General features: G+C 43.6%; 1 protein-coding gene across 1 annotated transcript in view; it reads right to left on the bottom strand.

Annotated features, from left to right (window-relative positions):
* LOC130390231 (voltage-dependent calcium channel subunit alpha-2/delta-2-like) overlaps positions 1-27134 on the bottom strand; it is a 44555-nt gene that overhangs the window by 6296 nt on the left and 11125 nt on the right. The window contains exons 3-27 of the mRNA XM_056600104.1: positions 25638-25754; positions 25260-25319; positions 15806-15850; positions 15500-15635; positions 15249-15380; positions 15107-15164; positions 14745-14795; positions 12275-12374; positions 11988-12149; positions 11694-11804; positions 11503-11581; positions 10815-10864; positions 10580-10669; positions 9786-9851; positions 9097-9171; positions 8940-9014; positions 8611-8682; positions 8441-8512; positions 6308-6369; positions 6148-6224; positions 5748-5808; positions 5564-5661; positions 5389-5479; positions 4544-4606; positions 3989-4092 (exon numbers count right to left, since the gene is read on the bottom strand). Of these exons, the coding sequence (XP_056456079.1) occupies positions 3989-4092; positions 4544-4606; positions 5389-5479; positions 5564-5661; positions 5748-5808; positions 6148-6224; positions 6308-6369; positions 8441-8512; positions 8611-8682; positions 8940-9014; positions 9097-9171; positions 9786-9851; positions 10580-10669; positions 10815-10864; positions 11503-11581; positions 11694-11804; positions 11988-12149; positions 12275-12374; positions 14745-14795; positions 15107-15164; positions 15249-15380; positions 15500-15635; positions 15806-15850; positions 25260-25319; positions 25638-25754 (2107 nt within the window). The remainder of the gene's footprint in view (positions 1-3988; positions 4093-4543; positions 4607-5388; positions 5480-5563; positions 5662-5747; positions 5809-6147; positions 6225-6307; positions 6370-8440; positions 8513-8610; positions 8683-8939; positions 9015-9096; positions 9172-9785; positions 9852-10579; positions 10670-10814; positions 10865-11502; positions 11582-11693; positions 11805-11987; positions 12150-12274; positions 12375-14744; positions 14796-15106; positions 15165-15248; positions 15381-15499; positions 15636-15805; positions 15851-25259; positions 25320-25637; positions 25755-27134) is intronic.

Below are 27134 nucleotides of genomic sequence, written 5' to 3'. Positions count from 1 at the left end.
ATCTTATACACATCTTTAAACAAACACATTTTCAACATCACGACTACACTGGCCAGTGTCGCAAATACCATGCTACACGGTTTGACCTGTGCACACTGGTCTCTAGATGTACAGATGTGCACATTGAGAACAGATGTGCAGCAACAGGTGTGCAGCCTCAGCCAGCCCCAGAGTCCAGTCTTGGAAGCTTAAACCAGCAATCATCCACACACCACTCATATGTCTACTTTTAGCTTTCCTGCAATGTGGCACAAGGCTTTTATCCAGATATACAACTGTGTAGCATATCGGCCGTACATTTTGAGGTGGGGTATGGAATTCTCTTTTTGGCCATTTTTTGCAAAATTACTTGAAATCCTAATCATAACCCACTTAAAGCCACTGAGGTAGACATGAAATGTAAACAAGTCAATCATCTGTGGAACGGGCAGGGCTCGAAAAACTCCAGCCAATGATTTCCAGACCCACCGAGTGGCATTGGACAGTAAGTACGTCAATCAAACGGTCGTACTGCACTCCCCCTCCCCCGCTCCCCGCGCAACCCCTTCGTTCACGTACTCAAAGCTCGTGACCCAGAGCAAGCTTCTATTTTTTGTTATCCTGCGGTAGCTACTGGAGCTAGCTAACTAGCTAATGGCTCACTCTCTGTTCGCTCGTGCATGATTGCACGTCCATGTACTTCTTGGAATGGGTGGAGTCAGAGTCAGCGTTGAAGGAGAGGGGTTAGGAAAAAAAATCTGCTGGCGTTTCGCAAATCCCATACCCAACCTTTAAGTAGTCAAGCAAGACAGCGATAGCCTTTGGCTACATAAATTATATAAGATAAAGATCTAAGATAAGATACACTTTATTATCCTTGGAGGGAAATTTGTCTTGGACTCCAATTTCCAGCTCCATTTATTGGGATTTAATCAGAGGGTTTTCAATTCATGCCCATTAAAGGAGAGCTATCTACGGCTTCATCTCCAGTTCAGACCGGTTGTCTAGGTACAGCCAACAGCGCTATGTAAATTCTAGCATTTATCATGATACTATAGGCAATGCTTCGTCACGCCATTAAGAGGGGTTAAGACATGGGGATGTGTTAATAACGTCTAGTCTAGGTCTACTACTTGTATCGTAAACCTTAATAAAAGAGCAACAAAAAACACGAAAAGATCATCAAAAACAGATTCCATGGTTGAGGGAAGCCTCCCTTCATTGGGAGTCAGGGTGAATAATGTTGAAGCAGAATAACATTAGTCTCAGTAACTGAATCTAATGACGGTCTTTGGGCCCTATTTTAACGGTCTGAAACTAAAACTTAAGTAACTTTCTAGGCGGGTCTCTGGCGCTGTTGCTATTATACCGGCGGATAAATTTACTCTCGCAAATCTAAAAAGGGTGGCCCTCAAGTAGCCTAATTCCCAAGCCCCCAGGAACAGTGCATACTTGCGCAATCCAGTGCTCAGCGGCCAAGCCTGCTATTGCAGCTGTTTAAGCGGGCTGTGGACGGGTCCCTTGATTCAAGGGGCCCAGAAGTAGATATCTCCGTTCACTCCAATACAAGTGGGGAACAGGAATGTGTCTCCGCAAAAAATGTCTGGGTAACAATCAAAGGCTCATAATTATCTTTATACCATGTACTAATAAAATATAGGTTTTCTCTTTTAAAAACGCCACCTCAGGCGTTTTATTAGCCGTTTTATTAATTAATTTTTTGCAGGAGAAGGAGGGATGGCCAGCTGAAAGGAGTCATAGTGAAACAAATGTTGTTTCGGTCCGGCATCCGAGAGGGCTCAGTGCACGGCTCAGTTAACTTCTCGTGTCCAAGGTTTTTCCTTAACGTGAATGACGTTGATGGTTTTTAAGCACTGTGGTGACTTTTTATCACTTAAAGTCGCGGAGGGATGTGTAGATCTCGCTTATGATGCTACAATGCTAACAATGCTAGAAAACGAGAATATTTCTGCATCCGGCAGATCATGCACAAGGGCGTTGCTGGCTCCCTTGATGTGAAAGCAAATCTCTCCTTGATGTTGCCCTGTGCCATTGAGCAGTTTACATAGGAATGAATGGGTGCCATTTTTTAATCCGCTGTCCTTTCTTTAATAGGTCCATGCAAATTACCCTTATGTGTGGTTTGGGTGTAACATGCAATAAACCAATGAGAGCGCCATCTCCCATCCCCTTTAAGAGCCATGAGCGCATTTTAACCTGTCAAGTTGATATTTTGACAGTGCGTTTGTAGTCTCCGATGAGACATATGCATGACCACATGAATTTAAAACTTCAAATGGCTCAGTTTATGGCCAAATAATGTGGCCTAATTCACACATGGAATAGTGTTTCCTTCTTCAACTTCAGAAATACTGAGTCATCATGTACATTTTGGCAAAGAAAACCTAACACACATATGATGTGTGTTAGGTTTTCCGCAACTGTGGGTCTATTTAATGATATGCGGCAATACATTAACAAACATTGTTTCTTACCACTATTGTATACATTATCGTTATCGACACATCGATACATTGCCATGGACAGTATTATGCGTTACGTGTTTAGTTTGCGTGTGTTTAAACAGATGGAGGCACACGTGCGCACCCGGAATCATTCATTCTTTTTAACACAAGTTATTGGCTTGTACACGATGTCTGTGTCAAGAAAATATGTGTTTGCTATACGATGTTTGCAGATGCATTGATTTACAACTTATTACCTCTGTATCAGTTGTTCTTTCCCAAAAGGTTTAACCAACATTATCATTTACCCTAAAACGAGATTTTGTTTTGGAAGGCTGGGATATAGCCTACATTGCGAGTATATTATTGATATTATTATTATTTTAACGCATGGAATAGCCTACTACAGTGTTCATTCATGCAGCCCCTCTGGATTTTTTTTTTCCACATTCCACATCATCATCATAATATTTCAATTATGCAAATCGTTTGCATGTATGTGCTGTGTATAGAATAGACTACAAGTATAAGCTTACTACTAGTAAGCTTATGTTGCAGATCCAACCAACCATGGTACGTCAAAATAGCAACACCAACTGCGCTATCCGCTAGTGCACTTAGACCAGGTATTTGTCAGTTGCGCAACTGCTTTATCGATCTGTAAGATAGCACCAGTGTTGTAGCCTGACTATTACCAGACCAAGCGAATCATAGATTGGCTTCGTCTGGGGAAGCTGCTGTCATTTTCTTCAGCACAAGAGGCGTGATCAACGGGCCTAGTTCAACTGACTCTGTACGCAAATGGCTGCTTGCCGTAGCTTCCCTGTCGTCATTGTGTTTAACCAGCCAATAGCGCGCCAAGGGGAACAGCCAACTTGGTGATTGACTCCCGCAAAAACGTGTCGGAAGCAGAAAGAAATGTATTGCTCTTCTCCAGACCCTTGTGCAGGACAAAATCAATTCGCCGGAAGAATGGGCAGGGCTACCCAGCACCATGTATCATTTGCGCCGTAACACGCCTCTGCTTTTCGCTGACAGGCCTCTCAGGGCACAAGTTTAGCGGCGCAGGTTTGCTGCGGGGGAAAATCGGCTTTGCGCCGGGTGCAAACTAACAAAGATACATGCGTTGGTGTAGAAAGTCAATTGCGCTGGATGCAAGATAGGGCTCTTTAAGTCATGTGAATGGCTCCAGCAAACAGCCAATTTGGTTGATTCACATGTTTAGGTTGTAAATCGGAAAAAAACGATTTGCAAAGATTTGCGTCATGTCGTGACACAGACCTTCACAAACGTGCTGCGAGTAGTGATCTAAATCCAGCTTTAGGGTTAGGTAGTGAGAGCGCAGGATAGGGTAAGGGAGAGAGAAAGAGAGAGAGAGAGAGAGAGAGAGAGAGAGAGAGAGAGAGAGAGAGAGAGAGAGAGAGAGAGAGAGAGAGAGAGAGAGAGAGAGAGAGAGAGAGAGAGAGATTATGGTTAAGGTAAAGGAAAGAGAGAGTAGGATGTGGTAAGGTTCAGGGAGAGAGAGCAGCAGAAGTGATGCTCACAGGATCTCTGAGGAGCTCTGAACATGTAGCCCTTGTTGTCCAGGCTGCGTCTGTAGTAGTTGGAGTTGAAGGGCTCTGGATCCTCCTGCCAGGACTCAGCAGCCCTATGCAACAATAAAGTAAAACAATACTACTGTAAGAGACTGTTGTGAGTGTCATGGTAAGGAGATGTAGTTCAGTTCAGAGATAATGACTTCTTAGTGAAGTACTGATATTTCCGGAGCGTCAATGAACGTGTTGTTGATATCAGCTTAGACGTGTGCAGTCAATGTGCAGCCTATCCGTCAAGTCAGCGACCTATCACAGTGATATGCAGGGGATAGTGTAACCGTGATTGGTTAAGTGGACGCGTTCCTCCGGTGAGGTGGCGGGGGAGAAGAGGAGTGTGAGGCAAAAGGCTAAGGCCAGGCCAGTTCAGCACTTAGAAGTTTGTTATTGTTTCTGTGTGTGCTACGGCTAACAGTAGCCTGTTTTATTCTCTAAAATAAAGTGTGTTGAGGGCCGTTACGGTTCAAATGGATGTGGGCTGATGGGAGGTGTTGCACCATGACTCACATGTTGGGGAACACCCTGGTCACGCCACCATCTGTGGAGGCAAATACCGCCAGGAAGCCATACCTACAGGACGCAGAGTAACGCAGAGTTCTGTAGTAACACTCTGTAGGACATATGCAGGAAGGGACGGTGCTGTTCACAGTGAATAACCACAGTGTGTCCCCAGTGCCACTGGTACTCAACTGCAAGTATAACATTCACGCTGGTCATTCTGAACATAACAACAGCTAATGAACATGCAGTGTGTGCTGATTTGAATTGCAGTGAAGGTACATTGAGGGTTGAATCACATTTCATTTGATGTAACAAATAACCCCTCCAGATACTTTTTCTCATTGAAAATCAAGCATAGAATTTGCCTGGCGCAATGTTTGGCCTCCATGTTATTGGTTAGGGGCACCTCTATTATACTATTTACGGTAGCAGGAAATTGACTTGTGTGGACTTCCTGGAAACATGGACCTACCAATAAGGCACAGACTTGGAAAACAGTATTTTTTAATAAACTCCTGGTACGCTAACTAAGTAGTTGATGCTTTGTTCTATGTGTAGGGACCCTAATCATGCTACTGCAGAGGTTTGGTGCTATTTCGAGCAATATTAGTGGTTAAAAAATTACGATTTGGAATTGTTTGCGGTGCCCCTGACCAATAATATGAGGCTAAACATTGCACCTAAACATTTTTTAATTTTCAATTCAAAATGTATCTGGAAGGCTTATTTGATGGGTATACATGCCAAAACAAAGACCCTGGGTTCTATTTTGGCCGGAATTACACTTTAAGCGACTAGCATTAGCATGTGAATGAAACCACTCTAAACGGTAAGCAAGTTTCTTTACTTACGAATGTATATCTTTGTTCTTCCACACTCTGGAGGCCAGCTGTCCAATGATGCCAGAATCCAGAATGAGGTTGTGGATGATGCCTTGGTCACCTGAAACACACGCAAGCAGTTCATGACCTCCCAAAACCTGAAAGATGTACAGATATGGTGTCCTGGTTTTGTACCAACACTCACAGTCCTCAGATTCTAGTGTGATGTCCATCATGAGAGAGAGAAAGTTCTCCAGGAACTGTGTATTGTTGTCGGAAAGTTGAAGACGCTTGCAGTATTCCCTTAAGAGTTATAATGCAAATGAATACTACAGTGAACACTTCCTTCAGTTTGATTCATAGTGGAGGCAGCATGAGGATGAGGTTACCTTGGAGCCAGAAACACATGTCCTGATGATTCAAATGAGCTGGGCAACAAAGACTGCAGATCTGTAGAGGAAAAAAGAAAAGGAGTTTTAGGCGTTAGTACACAGGTGAGTACACAGGTGAGTGCACCGGTTTATTACACAGGTGAGTACACAGGTGAGTGCACCAGTTTATTAAACAGGTGAGTACACAGGTTAGTGCACCGGTTTATTACACAGGTTAGTACACAGGTGAGTGCACCGGTTTATTACACAGGTGAGTACACAGGTTTATTACACAGGTAGGTACACAGGTGAGTACGAAGGTATATTACACAGGTGAGTACGCAGATTTATTACACAGGTGAGTACACAGGTTCATAACAAAGGCCGCACAGCGAAGGGAATGTGCTGGAATACTCACACTGGAGCTGGAGCATCACGTCACTCAGGTCTGCCTGGATGTAGTACTCATTGTAGGGGGGTAATACCAGGCCCAGGCTGCAGAGGGCAGCATTGGGAAACAGATCAAGTCTGGAAACACGGTCAGTTCTCATTGGTAGGGATTTAAAATCTCAACTCACCTGTAGTCTGTGCCGTTTATGGGTGTCCAGGTGTACCCCCTGTAAGCATCATCAATGTATTGCTGTAACAGAAAAAATGGTTGATACCCAAATTAAATCAAGGTTTGTAAAAAATAATTTAAATGCATGACAAGCCTTGCACACAGCTAGATGAATGTTGAGTGTCTGTGTGACGTTGTTGGGGAATCAATAAGGAAACAATCAACACCACCGTGGACTGTAATCATTGGAGTCAAGCTTGGATTTGCGACAATAGAGTGTGTTCGCTGTGACAGAAGGCAGGGGAAGTATTGTGATCTACCTCATCATGTAAAGCATCATCTGGATGTTTTATTGAAATAAATGTTCAATGTTTTCCTAATAAACAATGATAATTTCTGTAGAACAAGAAACTAGAACATGACCACGGTTGGGCGGCTTGGTTTGTCTCCGGTGGGAGTCTAGCCTGGAACACTGCCCTTCACTGGTCTCCACCTCCCGCTTTACTCCAAGTATAGAGACGGCTAACACCGCTGAGTGTGTTCGGAGAGGAGCTGCATTTGCATCAGCATCCCTGATCACGTGAAGCAGCTGTTAAACACATGAACCAGCGCAGTGCCCAGGAAAGGTGCACATTTCCTAGGAAACTACTGCTTCACACACCCATAGACTGCATACAAAGTCTCTAATGCAACGTCCCCTTATCAATGTCAGAGAGTTAATTTATACTTGAATCTACATCAGGTCCAATACATGCGCTACTTGTCAAGATACGCAACAGACTGACATAACATTGAAAGGAATCCTATTAGCAATGTACATTTAGGAGAGGCTTGTTGTCCAGGGTTGAGTGAGAGTGTGGCATGTTCTCATTGTTAAATAGAATTTCTGGTGTTTCATCTGCATGCCTCGCATCAAAGCCGTATTGTATCATAGAGCAGCGACCTCATCATGTATAGTGTCATGGAGCAGCGACCTCATCATGTATAGTGTCATGGAGCAGTGACCTCATCATGTATAGTGTCATGGAGCAGTGACCTCATCATGTATAGTGTCATGGAGCAGTGACCTCATCATGTATAGTGTCATGGAGCAGTGACCTCATCATGTATAGTGTCATGGAGCAGTGACCTCATCATGCATAGTGTCATGGAGCAGCGACCTAATCAGGTATAGTGTCATGGAGCAGTGACCTCATCATGTATAGTGTCATGGAGCAGTGACCTCATCATGTATAGTGTCATAGAGCAGTGACCTCATCATGTTTAGTGTCATGGTGACCTCATCATGTATAGTGTCATGGAGCAGTGACCTCATCATGTATAGTGTCATGGAGCAGCGACCTCATCATGTATAGTGTCATGGAGCAGTGACCTCATCATGTATAGTGTCATGGAGCAGTGACCTCATCATGTATAGTGTCATGGAGCAGTGACCTCATCATGTATAGTGTCATGGAGCAGTGACCTCATCATGTATAGTGTCATGGTGACCTCATCATGTATAGTGTCATGGAGCAGTGACCTCATCATGCATAGTGTCATGGAGCAGTGACCTCATCATGTATAGTGTCATGGAGCAGTGACCTCATCATGTACAGTGTCATGGTGACCTCATCATGTATAGTGTCATGGAGCAGTGACCTCATCATGTATAGTGTCATGGTGACCTCATCGTGCATAGTGTCATGGTGACCTCATTATGTATAGTGTCATGGTGACCTCATCATGTATAGTGTCGTGGAGCAGTGACCTCATCATGTATAATGTCAAGGTGACCTCATCATGTATAGTGTCATGGAGCAGTGACCTCATCATGCATAGTGTCATGGAGCAGTGACCTCATCATGTACAGTGTCATGGTGACCTCATCATGTATAGTGTCATGGAGCAGTGACCTCATCATGTATAGTGTCATGGTGACCTCATCATGTATAGTGTCATGGAGCAGTGACCTCATCATGTGTAGTGTCATGGAGCAGTGACCTCATCATGTACAGTGTCATGGTGACCTCATCATGTATAGTGTCATGGCGCAGTGACCTCATCATGTACAGTGTCATGGTGACCTCATCATGTACAGTGGCATGGTGACCTCATCACGTGCAGTGTAATGGTGACCTTATAATGTACAGTGTCTAGCTTAGGTAATTACCTCATCAATCGACTTCACAAGCGTTTTAATCTGCATTTCCCCCGGCCTGCCGTCAATCATCTGTCTACGTATCTACATAAAAAAAGAGATGGTGGTGAACACATGACATGAACTTGTAATGGTTACACATAGCGTTGCCTGACCCAGTGGGAGATGCCAGGAAAGATCACCTCCTCTTTGTTGGGGTCTTCCACCTCTGCGTCGAGGAAGTCCAGAGTCACCGGCTCTGGGAGGTCATCGAGCTAAAACAGCGGCACAAAAACCGCATGGGTAATGGTTGAACAGAACAATACAATGAGCAGGGCACCCCAGCATGGGTGATGGTTGAACAGAACAATACAATGCAGGGAATGGAATGCAATGGAAATTGACACCAATACAAAGTTCCACACTCTTTCACCCAACATTTGATCTTGTTTCTTTCTTTATTCTCAGAGTTGCAAAGGATTTTCAGATATTAGGCGAGCAGACTGTTGTTTATGATCATATTTAATGTCACCTTTGGCTGAAGATTAGGGTGTAGTAGAAGATATCCATTTGGATCAATGGCAAATATGTATCCATTGGCACCAAGCTGTTAATGAAAGCAATTTAAATATGAAAATATACATATTGGCCATTGTAAGCTCAGTAAAATAAGATACATTTAGACTCACATTATATCGTGGAGTAAGTCTCTTGATCTCATCAAGATGTACATCGACTCCCATGACCCCAAGGATTAACTGGTTCTGGTGAGAGAAAAACGGAAATTAATAACAGAAATTCAACCACAATCCTCCACATCATTCCTTTAAAAGCCATAGTTATTAAATTAGGTAACGCTTTACAATAAGGGTACAATAATTAACCATGAATTTAGATAAGTTAATAAGTAATTAAAGCAATAAGCATTACCTTTCAATTAACAGTTCATTATCAGTTAGATACTGCTCTAGTAACCATCAATTTACATTAGTTAATACAGTAATAAGCGTTATTATACATCATTAGCATAGGGTTTAGGGTTGGGGTAAAGATATGCTTTAGTGGGATAAAGTAATCTAGTCTAACCCTATTAAATAATAGATTTATTGAATACATGACGAGTGAACAGGAACAAATGATTACTAGACCATTCGTTAACTGTTTATTAAATGTTAGTTACTTACTAATAATGCATTAACTTATGTTTGTTGATGGTTCATTATTTAACCTTATACCTTAGTGCTACCTTAAATGTTTACAGATCATATGAAAGAAGGATATAGCGAAATATATAAATAAATAAAAAGATATCTCTGTAAAATATCATTGCATTAGACCATGCAGTAGATGGGTTTCCATGGCAATATCTATCTAGTACCTGTGAGTTTCCATCCATAGTGAGATTGAAGACAGGCAGAGTACCGGTCACCACCATGCCGAGACCCTGTAAAATCATCATTAAACAAATCTCTCATCCTAACCCCGACCGACAAGGAGAAAGTGTATTGAGAAAGCGTAAAATAAAATCATCCTGGAGTGACGGGTGCAATGCGGGCGGCGGTACGTTGTAGACCTACTAAACGCCAACAAAGGGCGGATAATAGTCAGTCCCATGGATAAGAACGGCCTTTGGGTGGCTAGCACTGAAGAACAACGTACTGACTCTCACGTAATGCATTGCCTCACAGAACCCGGCGGCTATGATACATTCAGTGGACCAGGCCGTCCACTGAAGCGCTGCAACGCTGGCAAATAAAGGATTGCTCTTCCATTCCTATTGTCTCATAAAACATTTAATTAGTTGAAATACTGAAGGTACACTGTAAAACAGAGTAGCATATTCAATGAGTACAAATAGGTAATATCCCGGATGTCAGAAATGGTCAAGATAAATTATATAATCTGTCACTCCTACTTTCACAGGACTCCAGCAAAGCAGTGTCAAGGCAAGGAAGCGTTCTTTAAATGCATGAATGAGATGGAGAGACACAAGGTGATGGAGGAAGTGAGGTTGGATGAGGGATGGGGGAGAGTTTGGTAACCGTTCATCGAGTTTGGAGTTATTTTTCAGTTTGTGCTTTGAAGTTGATGGTCCGGTGAAAGCAGGATCATTGCTTTTTAAACACCAAACCCATGAGACTCTTTCACAAATGTGCTCGCCCAGGGTCTTACCAGGGCGTCCTGGTAGACGTTGGTCCACTGCACCTGCTTGGCAATACCCCCGGCCAGCACCATGGGGCGACCCAGCACGTCCAGGTACTCCTGGAGCACAGGGCAGTAACAACAACCCCAGCGGGCAGTAGTCTTATCAGTGGAGCAGCGTGGTGCATCCAACGCAACAAACAACCCAGAGATACTGGGGGGGGGGGGGGGAGTCAGCTGCTGTAGACACGCCAGACAAACCCACCTGGGTGTTAATCCTTATGGCGCAGATGGAGCGGATCTCAAAATAGTAACCTGGCAGGGAAGGAAGGAGGGAGACAAGCAAGACAACAAGAGAGGGGAGGGGGAGAGAGATTCTATTGATTCAGGAGCCAGAAGGGTTGATCAATACGGCACAAGTTACTAGACATTACAAGAGCTGGACATTAACACTTAAAGATACCTACACTGGAATACTATTTGCATTATATATTGATCTTTATCTCTGTTTTCCGGAATGATTTAAAATGTTGATAGTCCATTATAAGAGGACCCTAATACCATTCAAATTTGTATTCTAGTTGCAAAAATGACGAGAAAAATGACTCTCCAGAAAAAAACAATGTATACCTCATTTTGCCATTTTATATACCCCACTATTTAATAGTACAACCATTTTCTAAGTTAAATACAGAGATGTGTTGTGGATGTACTGAGAATTAGGTGTAAGATACATCCTTATGCATACTCTGATACGGCATTTCTATTGCAGTTCTATTATTATCTTTCTAGAATGGCACGTGACTAATGCTCTGCATGTGTCAGGAAGTTCAGCTCCCTGAGCCATTTAATGCCATTGTTTTGCTATCCAGAGTGCATTATGGATATGTAAAGCACTTCAGAAACGACAATGCAGCATTACAAGAGTCCATGAAAGAGCTATTTCCACCTACCTTTATTTGTGCATGCTATCCACTGCAGGGGCGTGACATCATAGTTGTGTTGACCGACAGAGAAGGTAAATACTCGAACCTAAAAAAATTGGACATTGATTATTAAAAAGGAAAGCAAGAAAATCAGTATTTGAGGGTATTTATAACTGTGCTGAAGACATCAAGTTCCCAAGGCTTGTGGAGAAACAAACGGTTTTATTAGGCCAGTTGTACTGCACAAAGATATCCTGCGCTCTGTCCTCCCCGCCGTCCGTAAATAACATTATGATTTTATTGCAGTTTGCTCGAGGGACGTTTGTCTTCTGCAAAACATGTTGTTTGCGGAGAAAAGGAGAAAAGAGAAACAACCAGAATGAAATGAGATTTAGCTGACATTCGATTTAGTCAAGTAAATTGTTCAAGGACGAAAACAGGAACGGCGATGGAGATTTTTAATCAGATGCAGCTTAAATTTGGTTAGAAATGTCTGACTTTCAGTAACTCACATTCAACAGCTGGTTGAAGGCAAAATGAAAGCCTGACTTGTAATCAGTCGTGCCTTTGGCTTGCATTTGCTGCACCGCATCCTTGAAGATCTTCTTGTTGCGTATGTTGGCCTGGACCAGATGTTTGAAGCAGGGGACCACAGCCTCTGCCTTCTCGTTGAACTAAGCACGGGGAGAAAGGAGCCTTAACCACGTTTCTGACGGAGAGAGACAGACTGCAGTGGAGTGGAACCCAGTGAGGGAGGAATCAATGGGCAAGGTCGATACTTAGTGTAGTGGATACGGACCCTTGCCACGTTGACGTAGTCGTCGTCAGACAGCGTGTCTAGCATCTCCATCACCGAGGCCTTGATGAGCTTCAGAGTCAGGCCGCTCACACTTCCGCTCCTAGAGACAGAGCCAGTGTGGGGAACCAAGTCAGTATGTGTGGTATCGATTTGATGCCGCTGCATTTATTTAGTTCGTTTTTACCAATTTTTATTGTATTGTATATCACTTGATTAGGATTAAAGACTCTTGAATAAATATTTCTCATTGCTTTTATCTGGTCTCTTTGGTTTAAGGAAGACATATTATGTGTTTTCCCAACAAGTAAACATGGTACATGAGTTCCAGAAAACCTGTTTTTGAAGCTGTTTGCTGGAAATAGCTTTTAGGAAGAAAAATCTCGCCTGCTGCTATTCCCCTCTGTTTCAGTCCCTTCAGAATGCAATAGTATCTGTCTGCGTCCTGCAAGACCGAGGCGTAACTTGTAGTAGGAGGCGTAACTTGTACTAGGAGGCGTAACTTGTTCTTTTCTAAATCGCGGTCCACGCGAGATCTTTCTCTTTTCGCGGTAAACAAAAAGTGATGTAAATCACGGTTCACACGAGATCTTCATTGAAGTCGGGTCTTCCGATATTCATGACGGTAAGTCAATTTAAGGCCTAATATTTGAGGTCCGAGTTGCGGTCATTTATGTACCCGCGCACCACTGCTACATACAGATCACTTCCGCGATTTAGAAAAGTACTAGACACGCCTCCGACTACAAGTTACGGCTCCGACTACAAGTTACGCCTCCTAGTGCAAGTTACGCCTCCTCCGACTACAAGTTACGCCTCCTACTACAAGTTACGCCTCCGTCTTGCAGGACGCAGACAGACCCAACTCTCAGAATGAGCCAGTTCTGGTTTCTGTAGCTTTAATGCAAATGAGCTGCTGCCCATTGACCAATGAGCTGTCAGATTGAACCACAGCATGGAGGAGAAGGGATTGTTGCCGTTTTGCGGAATCCTGGAGCTCTATATCTATGTTATGATATAATATAATGATAATAATAATCTATAGGTATTTATATAATATTCTATCTAATATCACGGCCAAAAGCTATTTGCGCCTCGGATGATATAATGAATCATATGAATCATAAAGACTGCGTCTGTGGTACTTCCACAACAAGTAAAGTCTCGTAGTGGGGGTTATCTCGGCCATGGTTGAGATGAATTGGGGGAAAGGAACTTTGGCCTTGACTCTCCGAAGTCCATAGTGAACTGCAACATGGATGAGAAAGGCATTGTACTCCGGAAGCTGAGCTGCCGGACTGCCGCCGAAGCTTCGGCGGCAGTTCAGCTCTGGGAGTACACATGCCGGGGCTGCCGGACTGCCACCGAAGCTTTGGCGGTAGTCCGGCAGCTCCGGCGGGGGGAGCTTGGTGGCAGTCCGGAAGTACAATCCCTTTCCCCTCCATGTCTCCTCCTCCGGACTACCGCCGTAGCTCTGGCAGCAGTCCGGCAGCTCCAGCGGGGGGAGCTCGGCGGCAGTCCGGCAGCTCCGGCGGAAAAGGGATTGTACTCCCAGATCTGAGCTGCCGGACTCCCGCCGAAGCTCCACCGCCGGAGCTGGCTGACTGCCACCAGAGCTTCGGCGGTGGAGCTGGCGGACTGCCACCAGAGCTTCGGCGGTGGAGCTGGCGGACTGCCACCAGAGCTTCGGCGGTGGAGCTGGCGGACTGCCACCAGAGCTTCGGCAGCAGTCCGGCAGCTCCCCCGGACTCCCTGTCAGGCACTCACGTGGCAATCTGACAAATTAGAAAAAAATCTATTTTTGTATGGAATATGCCTGCTTCTGAAATGCGCGAACATCTCCGCCCAGCGCTCGTCCGCTGGTCCACAAAATCTTAGCTATGCTCTGATTGGAGGGGGGTGGGGAGGTGGGAGGTGATATTCAAGTTTGCCCCCTTCCTGCGTAGGAGGGGGCGCCGAAACTGACTCGCTCGTTCGGTAACTGGAGGGGAGCTGCTTTTAGAAATGCATACCTCACTCAAAAAATCATGTATTTTTTCATTGTTTGTATGCGTGTGGGAGCACCAGAGACCCAAAACAACACCCCAATCCCAGGAAAAGTGTTGTTTTCATAATATGTCCCCTTTATGAAACAATTAACAGCTGATAGTATGAATAAACATCATTTGAATACATTTTTGAACTTGGCCGACTGGTGAAGAATGAAAGGAAGTCCCTGATAGGACGGTGTGGCCCTAAGCTCATCCTCACTGAACTTTTGTTGTTGTATAGCATCATATGACAGGAGTGACAGTACGAAGAATCCGACAGGGCCGAGAAGTGTATGTGCAGGTGGTAACTTTCAGTATGAACAATAAGTGATTGGAACTCATCGACATTGAGTTGATCTTTAAAACTGGTGGTTGCTAATGTGTGTGTTGGTAATAGATAAGAATGTGCTCACATTTAAATTTATTCATGTTATTTTACTCACACATCGACCAGAATAACCATGTCTTTTGGTGATGATGCCCCCTGAATGTACCTGAAACACAGAGAAACAAGGTAAGGCTGCGTTATGAACGCAAACCGCTGACTTAACTGTACGGGCATTCAAACTGAAACACAAACGCAAACGCAAATGCAAAACACAAACACAAACGCAAAACACAAACACAAACGCAAAATACAAACACAAACACAAACGCAAACGCAAAATACAAACACAAACACAAAACACAAACACAAACGCAAACGAAAACTACTAACACAAACACAAGCAAAAACGCAAACACGAACGCAAACACAAAATACAAACACAAAACGCAAACACAGGCTTGGAGGCACGGGCAGTACCAGGGCCGGCGCCTGACATCGTAGAGGTCGATCTTATCAGGAGCTCTCCAGGGTGTGGCTGAGGAGACCGAAACAAGATGTAACATCCGGCGCAAAGTTTACATGTCAGGTGGAAGGGTGGTGGTGAGGGGAGGGCTCTCACCGGGGTAGTAGCGGGTGACCCCCGTAGCGCTGCCAAAGGCCTGCCAGAGCAGCGAGGGGTCCTCCCGGCTGTTCTCCATGAACACCTTCTCCAGGGCCTGCGTCCAGTTCAGCTCGTTCAGGATGACAGGGGCTGTAAGCGCAGAGGGGAACACCAGCCGGAGAGAGCGATGGGCTGTCAGACACGTCTAGAACCCATCAATCATACCGTGTTAAGAGAGGAGAAGGAGAGCCTGCAGGTGAGCCTCTTGCCTCCTTTGTAGATGTCTGTAGGGATCTGAACTGCAGTGTAGGAGTAGTTGACGTTGTTTTTGAAGTTTGGATCGTAGACAAATTCCAGCTTGATATGGGACGGGTTTTCCATGTCCCCATCGCCATCCATTGAGTACTACCAGGACACATGAAAACATATGCATCCGCTGAGTCTGTGGGTCCCACTAACATCATGCATAATTAAAATGTGGCAAAGTAAAGATGACAAGCAGTGAAAATAACTGCAAATGAATCTAATTTTTAAATATGTATTCTCAAATGTATTCCAATTTGTTTCCGACTCACGTAGTCCAGCTCTGCCTTTGAATCATAATAAGCCATGTCCAACTCCTGTACGACAGAAACATACAGACAGGAGGATCAAACCATGTCAACGCCAATCCTTGAACCAGAATGAAGGACCTCTTTCTGGCCTCTGAGAATTAGTGTGGCTCTTGTTCAGGCCAAAATAGTTCCACGCTTTTTGCCCATCCCATGGGGATGGTTTAGTGATTCGTTTTTTGGTTGAATAACTTTTTGTTGAATGACTAGGATTAATGGCTGGATTTGGTACTCTGTGCTGCATTCTAATCAAACTGCTTTCTATGCCATTGCCATGTGCGTGCGTGCCTGCGTGCATTCGTGCCTGCGTGCGTGCGTGCGTGCGTGCGTGCCTGTGTGTGCATGCCTAGGTGTGTGTGTGCGCGTGTAAAAGCACATCACCTAAAAGTCCATCACTTTAACTCCTCATCCCCACCGAGTGTGGAGATGAGCGGATGGCTTTCAGCCGGGGTGTCAGCTGCTTCACGCATGAGGAGTTCACAGCGGGAGTGATGATGCCCACGGTGAACGGCCCCTCATGAGAGTCATGAGGCAGAGTGGAGGAGGCAGTCAAAGGGCCTGAGGTGAGGGGAACTTCAACGGGCTAATGAAGCAGACCGATCGGAAAGGTAGAGTGAGCGTGGATCTGTCTGGGACAGCTCCGAGCTGGACATTAGCTCTCCTTCCTATCGTGTCAACATCTCCCACCCTGACAGAGCTGGGGCCCCTTGCCCCGGCCCCTTTATCTTTACAGGGAGAGACCGGAGGGACGAGGGCCTCTAGTATTAAGGTCAGCAGTTCTAGTTCTTCTGCAGAGAAGAAAACATTAGCTCAGCTTTTTCCTCTTCTAACCTGTTTGGTTATAACTCAGGTCCTGCACTAAAAGTATGCAATATATTTGGTAGGTAATGTCTGCAGTGTGGTACAGAATCATAAAATACAAATGATGTCGTCCCCTCCCCAAGTTAAAGTTTAATAATGCATATCTTATAGTGTTTCATGTAGTCGTAGAGCTTAATATAGTGTACTTTTTTTGTGAGCAGCGTAATACAATGTAAAACAAATAAGAAATGTGTATTTCACCCTAATGTTTCAATTAAGAGTATGAAAATAATACGGTTCCTTTAGTATATTCCTATAGTATATTATAACATCAGCTTTTCTTATATAATCACATATTGTATTATTATAATACAATATTTAAGTATATAATAAAAGAAGATGGTTTGTACATGTTTTTGTGTACAAGGAAATCCAACTTTACATAAAGAGAGCTACAGGATTTTTCCACCTAGACCCTATTTGCCGATCATTTTAGGTCTAATGGATCTAAACTAATAACGATAATCTGCTGAATGGGCTGCAATGTAATCCCTGGGGAAATTACGCGGGGTGAATGTAAAAGGGTTGTTTTTCCACTGATTATATTATATCATTATGGAAAAGATCCCTACAAAGTAATCACTTTTTTTCTTTACCTTTACCTTGATCTGGCCTGTTTGTTATCGTGTCCAACTAAGGCTTGCTCAAGGAAAAGTCTCGCTCTGAAATCTCATTGTCTCAACTGCCCCCTTTTTGAAAGGTGCGTGATGCTTTTTGTGTGTCACAGAAGCCTAACCCTCGCTCGGAACTGGACATCAACATAAACTGCAGACAGACAGAGCTCCGTCCATCCTGCGGGTGTTAGAGTGTCACTGCACCTTTTAAAGGAGTGCTGATATATATTGTATAGTATTTAATTTTATTGAGTGCTGGTTGTATATGGTATTGTGTTTAGTGCAACCAGGTCTCACAGGAATCTGTGAAATGACCACGGGCGTTTAACTCAAAATCCGTGGTGGCCTCACGGAATCACTGCAATTGCCCTGATATGAGCACGGATTTTGCCCCAATGCAAGTTAATATCACTCATATTCCGTGGCACACACACAGATCCCCGTTTCAATGACCGAGCCGACCATGGGCGCTTAACTCAAAATCCGTTGTGGCCTCACAGAATCACTTGTCCGTGATATGCCCACGGATTTTGCCCCAATGCAAGTTAATGACACTAATATTCTGTGACACCAACACAGATTCGCTGATCGACATTCGGTCGACGGCTCGGTCGACATCGACGGCTCGGTCGACATTCAACGACCGAGCCGACCACAGGCGCTGAAATCAAAATCCGTTGTGGCCTTACGGAATCACTTAAATGGGGCATGGGGGTGATTCCCGGCCAAACGTTAGCGATTGGTTATGGCAGATCCAGAGTGGCACTGGGCAGATCCAAGATATATATATATATATATATCAACAATATGGGAATGGGAGTGTTTCTGGGACTTCTTTGCGTCGGAACGAAATGTAAATCCATGTATTTTGAATGGGAATATTTCTCAGACTTTTTCGTGCTCCAAAGAACGAAACGAGGGAGAGAGAGAGAGAAAGAGAGACAGTGAGAGAGAGAAGAGAGAGAGAGAGAGAGAGAGAGAGAGAGAGAGAGAGAGAGAGAGAGAGAGAGAGAGAGAGAGAGAGAGAGAGAGAGAGAGAGAGAGAGAGAGAGAGAGAGAGAGAGAGAGAGAGAGAGAGAGAGAGCGAGCTTCAGAAGGGGTGTGTGCATGTACAGTGCACCGTATTAATATATGTATACGTCAAAACCACAAATGCAACAAAGGGTCAAAGCTTTGTATTATGGATGCTCAAATTTTTGCAGCAGATCATATTTATATTTATTTATTTATTTATTTCGTTGCTTCGAGGAGGTCTGGTGGACTCCGTAGATAATAAATTAATAAATAACTATATATATATGTGACGTATTTTCTGTGTCATTGTTGGACGTCAAATTTCGGTCCAGTGAAGGGGTTGTTTCGTTACCCAGGCGACGTCTACCGAACGGCTAATGTTGACGTCCTTCGGAACTCTGTGTAAGGGCTATTATAGTCCAAATGTGGTCGTTTGTGGACGTCTTTTCGACATCAAATTTCGAAAAAATTTATATAGCATATATTTTATATACTTTTTATTCGAATTTATTTATTTTATTTATATGTTTATGGTTGTTGCCCTCGGAAAAAGACAAACGGTGATTTATTCATTTGCAGCATCGGAGAAATTATATGGACTGATCAGTGGCTCTCTCTCACTCCCTCGCTATCACCCGCATGCTTTGACCCATCCGGGAGCAGGTGAACACATTCCTTAAGGAAAAATTGTTGTGTACTGGTCTGGATTCAAACCGTCCGCCCTCCGGTTACTGGTCCAACTCCTTAACCAGTAGCCCACAAACCAGTGCACAAGCATACGAACACACACACAAACACACATACACACACACACACAGTCGCAAACAAGATCACTCACAGACACACAGATAAAAAAAGAAGACATGCCTATAGGCCAATTAAATACTGCATTTCCAAATAAATAAACAGATAAATGCAAAAATATATGTATGCATAAAATCACTTGATTACTTAAAATAAATAAACGAGGAAATGTAAAATAACAACAAAAAAACATATAATACAAATATTACATCATGCATACAGATGCACCTTACATAGGCGGCCAAATGACGTCCAAAATTGTAACCAGTTCAAAGGTGAAATGTACAGGAAAACCAATGGTACAGAAAACATCTTGAACGAGAACTGCAAGCAGTTATGCAGGGGTCCAAGATACACAATGTCGTCGTTTATCTTATGTCGTTTAACAATCGCTAGGCTAACCAATTCCCCGTGTTACAGCAATGATAGCAGCTACTGCAGTTGCTACACAGTTAAGCACTATAATACAATACAATACAATACAATACAATACAATACAATACAATACAATACAATACAATACAATACAATACAATACAATACAGTGCACAATGGTGGCCAGAAGGGGGAGGGTGGCTATGCAGAGTCGAGGTGGACTCTGAACAGGTTAGTCTTGAGTGTTTTTCGCAAGATAGTGAGCGACTCTGCGGTCCTGAAAGCGGCAGGGAGCTCGTTCCACCACTGAGGTCCCAAAACCGAGAAAAGTTGTGACTTTGCTGAACGGCCTTTGCTAGCTCTTAGCGATGGCGGTACCAGACGTCCAGCTGAGGTAGTTAAGCGGAGGGATCGAGCTGGGGTGTGTGGCTTTGGCAATGCTTGGAGATAGGCAGGGGCAGTTCCTTCGACTGCCTTGTTTGCCAGTATCATCGTCTTAAATTTGATGCAAGCTACTACAGGGAGCCAGTGGAGGGGGGTCACATGGGAGAACTTCGGTAGGTTGAACACGAGGCGCGCTGCCACATTCTGGATGCGCTGCCAAGGTTTAATCGCAGAGGCAGGAAGTCCAGCCAGGAGTGAGTTGCAGTAGTTGAGGCGGGAGATGACCAGTGATTGGACTAGAAGCTGAGCTGCTTCCCTTGTGAGGAAGGGCCGGATTCTGGGGATGTTGTAAATGGCAAATCTGCACTTTACATATAGACATGATCTGCACGTCTATCCAACGTCCAATGTTTAGTGGCAGTGGTCTCCGTATATAATAAATAAATATATATAAATATGTATGGATATATATATGCATACATATTTATATATATAGACCTCCTCGAAATAACAAAATTAATTAATAAATATTTAATATGATCTGCTGCAAAAATTGGAGTATCCGTAATACAAAGCATAGACAACATAAGCAACATAAGCTTACACAGCACAAAAATGCAAACGATTTGCCTAATTTTAATTTTATGATGACGATGTGGATTGTGAAAAGAATAAATCCATAGGGTCTGCATGAATGAACACTGTAGTACGCTATGCCATGATTTAAAATAATAATAATAACAATCATAAACTCAAGCAAAGTAGGCTATATCCCAGCCTTCCAAAACAAAATCCCGTTCTAGGGTAAATGATAGCGTTGGTTAATTACCTCGGAAAGAACAGCTGATACAGCAGTAATAATTTGTACTTCTAAATCAATGCATCTGCAAACACCGTAGAGCAAAAAAATATTTTCGTGACACAGACGTCGTGTACAAGTCCATAACTTTTAGGATTGATGAGTATTTGATTGTGAGAAAACATTGTTTTACCGCAAGTGAGTGTTTAAAAGAATGTGTGTTATGTTTTCTTCATAGAAATTTACATGATGACTCAGTATTTCTGAAGTTGTAGAAGAAAACACTATTCCATTTGTGAATTAGGCCATATTATTTGGCCATAAACTGAGCCATTTGAAGTTAGAAAAAACATGTGGTCATGCATCTGTCTCATCGAAGACTGTAAACGCGCTGCCAAATTATCCACTCATCTTGAAATGCGCTCATGGCTCTTAAAAGGGATGGGAGATGGCACTCCGTCTTATTGCATGTTACTCCTAAAATACACCTACGGGTATTCAGACCAACCCATTTTAGATTTGCGTCGGGCGCAAGAGTCATTTATCCGTTGATATAATAGCAACAACGCCAGAGATCCGCCCACAAAGCTACTTCCATTTCACGCTTCTCACTTGGTTTCAGACCATTAAATAGGGCCCTCTCTCTCTCTCTCTCGTTTCGTTCTTTGGAGTACAAAAAAGTCTGTGAAACGCTCCCATTCAAAATGCATGTGTTTATATTTCGTTCTGTGGAAGAGAAAAAAAAAAAAACACTCCCATTCCCATAATATATATATATATATATATATATATATATATATATATATATATATATATATATATATATTTTTTTTTTTTTTTTTTTTTTTCACGGATCCCTGTGAGACCAGGTTGACTCGGTCATTGAAATGGGGATCTTTGTGTGTGCCACAGTCATTAACTTGTATTGGAGCAAAATCTGTGGCCATATCACGGACAATTTAAGTGTTTCTGTGAGGCAAAAACAGATTTTGAGCTAAGCGCCCGTGGTCGACTCGGTCTTTGAAACGGGGATCTGTGTGTGTGCCACCTGATTGGTCATTTAACTGATTCCTGTGAGACCAGTGCCCTGTACTACGAACTTCGATTAGTGGGTTAGCGAGGTATGTTGCGCTCAAAGCCTGGGTTAGCTGTGACACGAAAGTCGATCTCTTTTAGCGTCGCTGTATCACCATGGTGACTAAAGGCTAGATTCCACCGGAGGCGTACGCGCCGCGGGACGGCTGCGCCGCGGTCACGCTGCTGATCGCTTCGACTATAATCAATGAGACCATTTCCACCGGGCGCGCCGCGGAACGTTTCAGCAGCGTCCCAGGAGCGGCGTGCCGCGCCGCGGCGCTATCTTTCCGTCCAATTCTATTTTTGCCGCGAGCCGCTGCTAAACCGCGTCAATTTCGACAGAGCAGGTCGAGCCGGGCAGGAAGTGAAAAGTAAAAGCCATAGAGCATCCGGTAAATTTTCAAAATAAAACACAATACTCAGCTCATGTAACTTCACATCAACATTATTACGTCATGACCGGTGGGTCTGCTCAGAGGGTCGGCAACATTGACGACGAGAGACTCATTGTCGAAGTTCAGCAACATGAAGTCATTTATGTACCAAATCATCCTTTTTATAAGGAAAATGTCAGAAAGGACAAAGCGTGGCATTTAATTGCAATAGTTTTGGGAGTGGAAGGTGAGTACATTAGGTTTAGGATTATCGCGTGATCTCGTGATCTCGCGTGAATACGGCTGGCTCGCAAGGCAGCGCTACAGGCTGGTTTATGCTCGGTTACGTAAGCGTAAGCGCAAGCGCAAGAGGCCCTTGCGCGCCCTTGCGCCCCCCTTGCGCGACTTCTCACGTCTTGCGTGCGTCGGGCGATTTTTCTAGACTTGCGTCATTTTTTACGTAAGCTTTTACGCGAGCCGCCCAGCCTGCAAGGCTGTGATTGGTTTGCTGGTCTGGTTACTACTTCCTGTCTGGAGTATCACCCGGCAGGCTCATATACAAAAGCATTAACCTGAGGTGAAGTTAACTTTGCTGCCAACACATTATGTCGTTTTAAAATGTAGAGAGATATGCACATTTATACAACCCCAATGATCAACAACTTCATCACCCCTGTTCCTCTGTCTGTTGCCATCATTCACTGTGTATGGGGAGAACACGATCTGGCACATAAACAAACCAACGACTCCCACAGACAAAGACGTCATTCTCGAGGTCGTCTTCAACGAAAAACTTTCCTCCACATATTACTCCACCTACTGTTCTGGTGGTAAATTGCTTGGCAACACGCGCAACACGCGCAACCTAAAAGGGAGCATGAATTGCTTTGAGTAAATTTTGCGCAACAACGTAACACCAACGCTGAAGCATGGAGCGGCCTTACGCTGCCGTTACGCGCCCGGTAGGAATGGACGCAGGGCAGAGGACGCAGCCGTTCCGCGGCGCAGCCGTTCCGCGGCGCGTACGCGTCCGGTGGGATCCCGGTGTTATGCTGTCAACCAAACCTGGTCGGGAGCAGGTTTTCAGCTGCTGCGTTCGAGTATTCTCTGCGAACCGACTCGGATCTCGGATCTGACGCCACGCCCACACGCCCGTTTTATTATTTCGCTGGAGGAAAACATGGACGCCACCCGGAAAGCTGTTGTCGCGGTAGCATTGGCAGAGGACCAGGCGCTCCAAAATAAGTAGGCTATAGGCCATAGTCAAGTCAAGTCAAGTTTATTTATATAGCACATTTAAAACAACAGTAGTTGACCAAAGTGCTGTACACAAATACAATATATTTGTGTACATAGGCAGAGATACGGACGCAGTAAGGTATTGCAGTAATACGAGTGATTGAAATTGCCATTTAAACCACCAAAGTGGTCCAAGCACAATGAAAACAGTTCATACTTCAAGTCACAATGGGCGCAGCCATCTTGAATTCTGTCTCGGAATTTTGCTCGGTCACCACTGAGTTCAACCGAGATGGCGAATTCGCCGTCCGAGGAAAAGGGGCGTGTTTGTGCGTGTCGCTAGGCAACGTCGTCGGACCTCCGAGAAGGATGGATATTAAAACGCAGTCTATCGGGTTGGATCGGCGTGCGCAGCCCTTTTCACTTACACGCAAGATGAGTAAAATGACGCGATAAACGCCCCTTTCACATGAACACGCATTGAACATGGCACGAGTTGCCTCTCTGTCGATCCAGGCTTTCCCAAGATAGCCTGGATATGTTCAGCGAGGTTCATAGTATACCCACAGGTTGGTTTAGTGTTGTCATTGACGTGGCAATGTGTAGTTCCTGATTGCAGTTAATAATAACGTTGTCCTCATATTTAAATAAAAAACAGAGTATGTCAGAAAGTGAATCGGGATTGGTCTGTGGTAAACACAACGCTACCAATCGTTGAGTTCAGTGGTAGGGATAACTCACTAGCTGACATAACATTTGCAGTAAATATTTGCATGGTAACACAATTGTGTTGGACACAATCTCTACTGCTCTCACTCACGTTTCCACCATTCTCTTCATGCAACAAGTAAGCTCTCGAGAGACTTCTCTGTGAGTGAGACTTGGTTGGACACACTAACAAACTGACAGGATCTATCTGAAGCAAAATAAGCAAGTTGTATTTCTCTGTGGGAATCCTTTCCCTATGATAGAATAAAGTTTTAGCAGAAATAAGCACTTTAAGAAGACGTACATTGATGAGCTGTAATTGCCGTGAATGGATTACATCGCCTGTTTACCTAGGTTACGGCTTTGGTCTCGCTCAATACTTGATAATAAATGCCAACAGTGTTGTCTGCATTAGGCCCTTGGACATAATATTAACGAGAAAAATGGTTGTGGTTGGAAAACCCTGAAGTTATCAGGGTTTTGAAGATTTCACATTTTCTATTCTTCTGTTTCTATTTGTGATAGACATATATTTTGTGGCACGTTTGTTATGTTGAATACTGATTGAAATATGTGTAGTGTTGACCTTAATACCATCATGTGTTTTTTGTTGTATACTGACTGAATCATTGTGTTGACCTTGATACCATCATGTGTGTTATGTTGTATACTGACTGTTGCGTTGTGTCAACCTTGATACCATCACGTGTGTTGTGTTGTATACTGACTGATGCGTTGTGTTAACCTTGATACCATCACGTGTGTTGTGTTGTATACTGACTGAAGAGTTGTGTTTACCTTGATACCATCACGTTTGTTGTGTTGTATACTAACTGAAGAGTTGTGTTTACCTTGATACCATCATGTTTGTTGTGTTGTATACCGATTGAAGAGTTGTGTTTACCTTGATACCATCATGTTTGTTGTGTTGTATACTGACTGAAGAGTTGTGTTTACCTTGATACCATCATGTTTGTTGTGTTGTATACTGACTGAAGAGTTGTGTTTACCTTGATACCAACATGTTTGTTGTATTGTATACTGATTGAAGAGTTGTGTTTACCTTGATACCATCATGTTTGTTGTGTTGTATACTGACTGAAGAGTTGTGTTTACCTTGATACCATCATGTTTGTTGTGTTGTATACTGACTGAAGAGTTGTGTTTACCTTGATACCATCCTGCCAGAGATGTTCTCTCTGGAGGCGCTCGGCCTCGCTAGCTAACCGCTGAACATCAAAAGGGAAAACACAGAAACACAAAAGAACAGAACCATAATGTTGAACAGCACCCATTATCATTAAAAAAGTAATGCTAACAGGGATTACATGGTCATTTGTGTGGACAGTTTATAATAAACTCTTATAATGTCTTATCAGAGTTTCTATGTTACATTTAAACAGTCACATTGCTGTCCAGAAATATAAAAACAGGTCTATGGGAACTTGAAGCTAGAAGCATGAAACAAACTTCAAAAGCGATCTTAAAACTTAAAACTTCAAATAAAACCATGATTTGTGTAAAAGGTATAACATGAGCTGACTTACATCCAGAGCTTTGCGCTTCTTAGCCAGAAGCTTTTCTATGTCAGACGCCACCTTCTCTACAATCTCGCGGGGTTGATTCTTCACCAAGCTAAATTGTCGTCTCTTTTCATTATATATCTGTAAATTTCCATGAATACATAAGCACATCAGCACACTTGTTAATGCATATTAATCTCATGTCAGCAATCCTGCTGCAGCACATAACAAATCCTCATTAGTCCATCATTAATTAGCGTTCCGATAATGTGCCCCTTGTCCTCGGTAAAGCTGCAGTAGGGTGGATTCCGGAGTTGTAGACGGAGAGCGGAAAATAGCAAGAATTTAAAAATAAAAGCGCTCTGCTTTCTCTTCTTCCTCCGTACATTTCTCTGCTATGGAGTAATCTTGCATTTCACACACCTGTGATTGACCACAAAATGGAAACAATTAGGGACAAGATGCTATTAGGGACGAGATAGAGTCAGAGATTTGCCATGAGCGGGCTAAGGCACAGTATTTTGAACATCGAATCCAATATACTTACTACCACTTTAAAGTAATTACACTCAAATAATAGCTTTCCATTCCTACCTACTGCACCTTTGACCTTCAACACTCAGTAAGGGAACGGCATATTCTTTCAGAACAGAGGAACACATCATGGCATCAATTTTGTCTCATATTGATCGAATTTATCAATGTGTAGCATTTCAAATAGCTCAAAGCTTAAAATACCTTAGACAAATCTATAGTCAATAATGGTCGATGGTGATTTCAATAATGTTATCAATAAAATCACATCCTGCAAGTGAGATATTCCACCAATACAAAACGCCGACCAGAAGAACCGTACTGTTGACACTCCAAAAAAAAACTCCCTCTCACCACCCAGGCAGCCCAGCAAGGCTAGTTTGCGTTACGCTAGTTTGCGTTATTCTAGTTTGTGTTACACTAGTTAGCGTCCCACAGTTGCATAGCCAGGTAAAGTGGACAGGTCTTTGTTTGTGAGGTTTGATTATTCTGAAAGTCTCCCGCCGAATGCCACAGAACACCTAATATTTGTAGAATCCTAAATGAATTAATTTAGCAGGAAGCTATTGACCCTGAGGGCTGAAGGTCATTATGATTGGAAGAGGGCTGCATGGCGATGACAGTGATGCAGGTGAGAGTGGAGCAGGGCCGACACTAGGCTGCCAGGCCCTGGTCCCCAGTCTGTCTGGAAGGGCAATGCTCTCAGCAGGGTCATTAGATCAATCGTTTGCAGCATGAAAATATTTTTCATTCATCACCAAGCACTGTTTCAGAGGATGCTGTATGTGATAACCAGTGTTGTTGCAATAAATTATAATCTGCTTGTGGCATAGTGCTTTTGGATTGCAAACTGAGTGGGATGATTCCTCAACCAGTTTCTGCTTGTTTCGAGTGGAGGAGGGGATTACTGGAAATGAATGAAAAGCAAGTCCTTAGTGTGGCCTGACCATCTGCTCTGCTGGCGCAAACCGAGAAGGACACAAGCGG

This window comes from Gadus chalcogrammus, chromosome 1 (assembly GCF_026213295.1).
Source record: "Gadus chalcogrammus isolate NIFS_2021 chromosome 1, NIFS_Gcha_1.0, whole genome shotgun sequence".
Taxonomy (NCBI): domain Eukaryota; kingdom Metazoa; phylum Chordata; class Actinopteri; order Gadiformes; family Gadidae; genus Gadus; species Gadus chalcogrammus.
This window is presented reverse-complemented; position numbering and strand designations above follow the sequence as displayed.